The 7,591-nt window shown below is 57.9% G+C and overlaps 1 protein-coding gene across 1 annotated transcript; it reads left to right on the top strand.

Annotated features, from left to right (window-relative positions):
- Positions 1 to 1,137: 1,137 nt before the first annotated feature.
- Positions 1,138 to 2,441, top strand: ISG15 (ISG15 ubiquitin like modifier). Its single transcript, XM_055100229.3, has 2 exons — positions 1,138 to 1,477; positions 1,885 to 2,441. The coding sequence occupies exons 1-2, from the start codon at positions 1,475 to 1,477 to the stop codon at positions 2,377 to 2,379; spliced, it is 498 nt and encodes a 165-aa protein (XP_054956204.1). The 5' UTR covers positions 1,138 to 1,474; the 3' UTR covers positions 2,380 to 2,441.
- The last annotated feature ends 5,150 nt before the right edge of the window (positions 2,442 to 7,591 follow it).

Raw genomic sequence — 7,591 nt, 5'->3', positions numbered from 1 at the left:
TGGCTCACCACAATCTCTGCCTCCTGGGTTCAAGGGATTCTCCCGCCTCAGCCTCCCAAGTAGCTGGGATTACAGGCGTGCACCACCACGCCCAGCTGATTTTTGTATTTTTAGTAGAGATGGGGTTTCTACTAAAAGTGTTGGCCAGGCTGGTCTCAAACTCCTTACCTTAGATGATCCGCCCGCCTCAGCCTCCCAAAGTGTTGGGATTGCAGGCGTGAGCCACCGCACCCGGCCTGGCCTTTATTTTTATTATTATAGTCATACCAGTAGGAAATAGCATCTCACTGGGGTTTTGATTTGCATTTCCCCAATTAATAATGATGTTGAACATCACTTTACAGCCGTTTCTATGTCATTGGAGAAATGTCTATTGAAGTCTTTTGGCCATTTGAAAATTGAGTTGCCTTTTTTTTAATTTTTATTTTTATTTTTTATTGAGTTGTAAGAGTTCTCTATATGTCCTGGATGCTATGCCCTCATCAGATAGATAATTTGCAAATATTTCTTCCCATTCTATGGATTGTCTTTTCACTTTCTCAATAGTGTCCCAGAGTTCATTTTTGTAGAAAATAAAAGATAGTTCTCTTTTATTAAAAAACAATCTGAGGCTCCAGGTGCAGTGGCTCACGCTTGTAATCCCAGCAGTTTCAGAGGCCGAGGCAGGTGGATCACTTGAGCCCAGGAGTTCGAGATCAGCCTGGGCGACATGGCGAGACCCCCATCTCTACTAAAAATACAAAAAATTAGCCGGGCCTGGTGGTGCACCCCTGTGGTCCCAGCTACGTGGGAGGCTGAGGTGAGAGGATCGCTTTAGCCTGGCAGGTGGAGGTTGCAATGAGATGAGATCGTGCCTCTGCACTCCAGCCTGGGCGACAGAGTGAGAGACCCTGTCTCAAAAACACAAAAACAACAACAAAAAAAACACCAATCTGAGCAAATACTGCCCTAAACCGAGTGTTGTTATCTCTGGGTAGTTTGGAGTTCTTGTTTCTCAATTAACCATGGGGATGTTTTCCAAGTTTACTAATTTTGCAAGTTGGTAAATGGAAAATGAAACCATTAGTCCATGTGACGACAGCTTTAGTGCATCCTGTGAAGGATCTGGAATGCGCGATATTTAGGTGTTTCCAGGGCGTTGGGTGGGGGTGGGGATGCCGTCCGCTGTCCGGAGTCCCCGGCCCTGACAGTGCCTTTGCGACCCTGCCCACCCCCACTTTTGCTTTTCCCTGTCTTTCGGTCATTCGGTTTTGTTTCTTCCGTTCACTCTGGGGCATGCTTCGGGAAAGGGAAACCGAAACTGAAGCCAAATTTGGCCACCAGCGCAGGCTCGGCGGCACGCCCCCTGACGTGTGTGCCTCAGGCTTATAATAGGGCCGGTGCTGCCTGCGGAAGCCGGCGGCTGAGAGGCAGCGAACTCATCTTTGCCAGTACAGGAGCTCGTGCCGTGGCCCACAGCCCACAGCCCACAGCCATGGTAAGGCAGATGTCACAGGTGGGGGGAGGTGGGCTCTGTGCCAGCCCATTTTCGTCTCCCTTCCCCAGCCAAGGTCTCCCAGGGGTGCACGGAGAGCGGAGCTGCTCAGAGCTTGGCCAGGTTCTAAGTGTGCTCCTGAAAGCAGGTCACCCCTGAGATCCTCAGGGTGGGGCACAGAGGGGCACCCTAGCAGGTAAAGGGAGGCCACGGGATGGCGGTGGGCAGCTGGCCTTCTAGTAATGAGCCCTCAGTGCCTTCTGTGCCTGGGGTCCCTGCCGACGGGATGTAGAGGACAGACAGGAGGGAGCACTGTCCCTGAGTACAGGAGCTCGCCCTGCAGCCAGTGCCTTGTGTGTGGTGGGCCTGGGGCTGGCACCGCAGTCTCTGAGCCTGTGTGACGCCTGCAGGGCTGGGACCTGACGGTGAAGATGCTGGCGGGCAACGAATTCCAGGTGTCCCTGAGCAACTCCATGTCGGTGTCAGAGCTGAAGGCGCAGATCACCCAGAAGATCGGCGTGCACGCCTTCCAGCAGCGTCTGGCTGTCCACCCGAGCGGTGTGGCGCTGCAGGACAGGGTCCCCCTTGCCAGCCAGGGCCTGGGCCCCGGCAGCACGGTCCTGCTGGTGGTGGACAAATGCGACGAACCTCTGAACATCCTGGTGAGGAATAACAAGGGCCGCAGCAGCACCTACGAGGTACGGCTGACGCAGACCGTGGCCCACCTGAAGCAGCAAGTGAGCGGGCTGGAGGGTGTGCAGGATGACCTGTTCTGGCTGACCTTCGAGGGGAAGCCCCTGGAGGACCAGCTCCCGCTGGGGGAGTACGGCCTCAAGCCCCTGAGCACCGTGTTCATGAATCTGCGCCTGCGGGGAGGCGGCACAGAGCCTGGCGGGCGGAGCTAAGGGCCTCCACCAGCATCCGAGCAGGATCAAGGGCCGGAAATAAAGGCTGTTGTAAAGAGAAATGGCTGCCTCTGTGTCTGTGCTTGCCCCTCCTCCAGCGTCCACCTCAGACCCCTGGTGATGGGGCGGGAGAAGTCAGGAGGTAGAACCCAGGGTCCATCCTGGTGACCAGGCCTGGGCTGCCAAGCGAAGGGTTAAGGGTTTGCAGTTACAGCTTCGAGGGATCAAAATAGGGAGCCCCCCACCCCGAAACTGAAGTAAGACAGCTCTCCCCGCCCTTTGGGAAATTAACTTCTAGGAAAAGAAAAAGAGATACAGTTGCTGGAGCCCATCCTACCTGTCCTCCATCTGGGACAGCAGACGGCTTAGGCAGGGACCGGCCTGCTCAGCTCAAAAGGGGAGGCTCCCAGTGGGCCCCTGGGAGCAGTAAGGGGTGAGTCCTTGGGGCCTGCCCAGTGGGCTGTGAGGCAGGCTCTCCATAGGAACTGGGGGCTGGGGGCCTCAGCCGTCCCTAGCCCAGCCTACACAGCCTGCTCCACCTGCCTGGGCTGGGCTAGGGAGGGGTAGAGACAGCTCCTGAGCACTCACATCACCACTGGGGCCAGCTGCAGAAGACAGCCTGGGTGGCTAAGCACAGCCCCTCAAGGCTGTGCGTGAAGGAGGGGCCGTGGCCAGCAGTGGAGGGGAGGGGCCGTGGCCAGCAGTGGAGGGGAGGGGCCGTGGCCAGCAGTGGAAGGGAGGGGCCATGGCCAGCAGTGGAGGGGAGGGGCCGGGGAGGGGCCGTGGCCAGCAGTGGAGGGGAGGGGCCGTGGCCAGCAGTGGAGGGGAGGGGCCGGGGAGGGGCCGTGGCCAGCAGTGGAGGGGAGGGGCCGGGGAGGGGCCGTGGCCAGCAGTGGAGGGGAGGGGCCGTGGCCAGCCGTGGAGGGGAGGGGCCGTGGCCAGCAGTGGAGGGGAGGGGCCGTGGCCAGCAGTGGAGGGGAGGGGCCGGGGAGGGGCCGTGGCCAGCAGTGGAGGGGAGGGGCCGTGGCCAGCAGTGGAGGGGAGGGGCCGGGGAGGGGCCGTGGCCAGCAGTGGAGGGGAGGGGCCGGGGAGGGGCTGTGGCCAGCAGTGGAGGGGAGGGGCCGTGGCCAGCCGTGGAGGGGAGGGGCCGTGGCCAGCCGTGGAGGCACCTGGAGTTGGGGCTGACACCATCCAGGAAGCAGAACTTGTCCCCGGTGGGGGGCCCCCAATTCAGTACAAGCTACAAGCTACACCCCTTCCCCCACCCATGCACCCTTCTCTGTCTCTCCTATTCCAATTTGCTAAATGAGTCTCCTAGAAGCCAGCTGTTGGCCGGGATGCAGGGAGGACGGGGCACGGATGTCGGCCGGGACGCAGCGAGGACGGGGCACAGAGGGACATGCAGAGTCCGGACTCTGGGCACTTGGGCCTCAGCTTTCAGAGCCCTCGGGAGGATCCGGCTGGAGACACACAGTCCCCCCCTGGTCTGTGGGGGTCCATATCCAGGTGGGGAGACCCCCGTCTGGCTGCACCAGGACCACCGTGTGCCCGCATGTGCCTAGCAGGGGGTGTCCTGGCTCCAGCCTTGTGTCCGGGTCCCCACCTCACCCCTGTGTCACAATGGGCGAGTGAAGCACTTAGCCAGGGGCCTTTCCTGAACCCCCAACGGGGGCAGGGCAGGGCAGGGCAGGGCCTCCTTTGTGGCTTCTGGCTCAGAGATCTGTAGCTAGCCTGGGGTGAGAGGGGCACCACAGGCCCAGTCCTTTTTATTATTATTTTTTTTGACACGGAGTCTCGCTTTGTCGCCCAGGCTGGAGTGCAGTGGCGCGATCTCTGCTCACTGCAAGCTCCACCTCCCGGGTTCACGCCATTCTCCTGCCTCGGCCTCCTGAGTAGCTGGGACTACAGGCACCTGCCACCACGCCCGGCTAATTTTTTTTTGTATTTTTAGTAGAGACGGGGTTTCACTGTGTTTGCCAGGATGGTCTCAATCTCCTGACCTCGTGATCCACCCATCTCGGCCTCCCAAAGTGCTGGGATTACAGGCGTGAGCCACCGCACCCGTGCTTTTTTTTTTTTTTTTTTTTGAGATAGAGTCTCACTCTGTCGCTCAGGCTGGAGTGCAGTGGCGCCATCTCGGTTCACTGCAACCTCCGCCTCCCGGGTTCAAGCGATTCTCCTGCCTCAGCCTCCCGAGTAGTTGGGATTAATGGTGCCCACCACCTCGCCCAGCTAACTTTTTTTTGTGTTTTTAGCAGAGACAGCGTTTCACTGTATTGGCCAGGCTGGTCTCGAATTCCTGACCTCATGATCCGCCCGCTTCAGCCTTCCAAAGTGCTAGGGTTACAAGTGTGAGCCCCCGCACCCGGCCTAATTTTTGTATTTTTAGTGGAGATGGGGTTTCATCATGTTGGCCAGGCTGGTCTTGAACTCCTGGCCTGAAGTGGTCCGCCTGCCTCGGGCTCCCAAAATGCTGGGATTACAGGTGTGAACCACTGGGCCTGACCGACCCAGTCCTTTTTTAAAAAAAATTACTTACTTTTCCCAGGGTCATACTCTCAGCTAGGCTGGAGTGCAGTGGCACAATCACCGCTCACCGCAGCCTCCACCTCCCACACTCAAGTGATCCTCCCGCCTCAGCCTCCTGAGTAGCTGGGATTACAGGTGTGTGTCACCACGCCTGGCTAATTTTTGTATTTGTTTTGTTTTGTTTTTCTTTGAGATGGAGTTTCACTCTGTCGCCCAGGCTGGAGTGCAGTGGTGTGATCTCGGCTCGCTGCAAGCTCCGCCTCCTGATTTCAAGCGATTCTCCTGCCTCAGCCTCCTGACTGGCTGGGATTACAGGTGCGTGTCACCACGCCTGGCTAATTTTTGTATTTGTTTTGTTTTGTGTTTCTTTGAGATGGAGTTTCGCTCTGTCGCCCAGGCTGGAGTGCAGTGGTGTGATCTCAGCTCACTGCAAGCTCCGCCTTCCGAGTTCAAGCGATTCTCCTGCCTCAGCCTCCTGACTGGCTGGGATTACAGGTGCGTGTCACCCGGCTAATTTTTTAGTAGAGGCAGTTTCACCATGTTGGTCAGGCTGGTCCCGAACTCCTGACCTTGTGATCCACTCCCCCCTTGGCTTCCCAAAGTGCTGGGATCACAAGCGTGAGTTACCGTGCCCTGTCTGTATTTATAGTAGAGACAGAGTTTCACCATGTTGGCCAGGCTGGTCTCGAACTACTGACCTCAAGTGATCCACCCACCTCGGCCTCCCAAAGTGCTGGGATTACAGGCATGAGCCACCACGCCCGGCCCGTCGACTAATTTTTTTTTTTTTGAGACAGTCTCGCTCTGTCACCCAGGCTGGAGTGCAGTTGCACTGTGTCCAGAATTGGTGGGTTCTTGGTCTCACTGACTTCAAGAATGAAGCCACGGACCCTTGCGGTGAGTGTTACAGCTCTTAAGGTGGTGCGTCTGGAGTTTGTTCCTTCTGATGTTCAGATGTGTTCGGAGTTTCTTCCTTCTGGTGGGTTTGTGGTCTCGCTGGCTCAGGAGTCAAGCTGCAGACCTTGGCGGTGAGTGTTACAGCTCTTAAGGCAGCGCGTCTGGATTTTTTGTTCCTCCCGGTGGGCTTGTGGTCTCACTGGTTTCAGGAGTGAAGCTGCAGACCTTGGCGGTGAGTGTTACAGCTCATAAAAGCAGTGTGAACCCAAAAAGTGAGCAGTAGGAAGATTTATTGCAAAGAGCGAAAGAACAAAGCCTGCACTGTGTGGAAGGGGACCTGACCAGGTTGCCACTGCTAGCACCGGCAGCCTGCTTTTATTCTCTTATCTGGCCCCACCCACGTCCTGCTGATTGGTAGAGCCGAGTTGTCTGTTTTGACGGGGCGCTGATTCGTGCGTTTACAATCCCTGAGCTAGACACAAAGGTTCTCCACGTCCCCACCAGATTAGTTAGATACAGAGTATCCACACAAAGGTTCTCCAAGTCCCCACCAGAGTAGCTAGATACAGAGTGTCGATTGGTGCACTCACAAACCCTGAGGTAGACACAGGGTGCTGACTGGTGTGTTCACAAACCTTGAGCTAGACACAGAGTGCCAGTTGGTGTATTTACAATCCCTGAGCTAGACATAAAGGTTCTCCAAGGCCCCATCAGAGTAGCTAGATACAGAGTGTCTATTGGTGCATTCACAGACCCTGAGCTAGACACAGGGTGCTGACTGGTGTATTTACAATCCCTGAGCTAGACATAAAGGTTCTCCACGTCTCCACCACTCAGGAGCCCAGCTGGCTTCACCCAGTGGATCCCGCACTGGGGCTGCAAGTGGAGCTGCCTGCCAGTCCCGCGCTGTGCACCCGCCCTCCTCAGCCCTTGGGTGGTCATGGGACTAGGCACGGTGGAGCAGGGGGCGGCGCTCATCGGGGAGGCTTGGGCCGCACAGGAGCCCACGGAGGGGGTGGGAGGCTCAGGCATGGCGGGCTGCAGGTCCCCAGCCCTGCCCCGCCGGAAGGCAGCTAAGGCCCGGCGAGAAATCGAGTGCAGCGCCAGTGGGCTGGCACTGCTGGGGGACCCATTACACCCTCCGCAGCCGCTGGCCCGGGTGCTAAGCCCCTCATTGCCCTGGGCCAGCAGGGCCGGCCGGCTGCTCAAAGTGCAGGGCCCACCAAGCCCACGCCCACCCGGAACTCCAGCTGACCCGCAAGCGCCGCGCGCAGCCCCAGTTCCCGCTCACGCCTCTCCCTCCACACCTCCCTGCAAGCTGAGGGAGCCGGCTCCCGCCTTGGCCAGCCCAGAAAGGGGCTCCCACAGTGCAGCGGTGGGCTGAAGGGCTCCTCAAGTGCCGCCAAAGTGGGAGCCCAGGCAGAGGAGGCGTGAAGACCGAGAGAGGGCTGTGAGGACTGCCAGCACGCTGTCACCTCTCAGCACCATCTCAGCTCACTGCAACCTCCGCCTCCTGGGTTCAAGCGATTCTCCTGCCTCAGCCTCCCAAATAGCTAGGAATACAGGTGCAAGCCACCACACCGGCCAATTTTTGTATTTTTAGTAGAGACGGGGTTTCACCATGTTGGCCAGGCTCGTCTCGAACTCCTGACCTCCCGTGATCCACCTGCCTCAGCCTCCCAAAGTGCTGGGATTACAGGCGTGAACCACTGCGCCCGGCCCATCCAGCTAATTTTTAATTTTTTTGAGAGATGGGGTCTTGCTATTTTGCCCAGGCTAGTCTCGA

Source organism: Pan paniscus, chromosome 1 (assembly GCF_029289425.2).
Source record: "Pan paniscus chromosome 1, NHGRI_mPanPan1-v2.0_pri, whole genome shotgun sequence".
NCBI classification, from domain to species: domain Eukaryota; kingdom Metazoa; phylum Chordata; class Mammalia; order Primates; family Hominidae; genus Pan; species Pan paniscus.
Note: the sequence above shows the minus strand (reverse complement) of the source record. Positions and strands in the feature narration are given on the sequence as shown.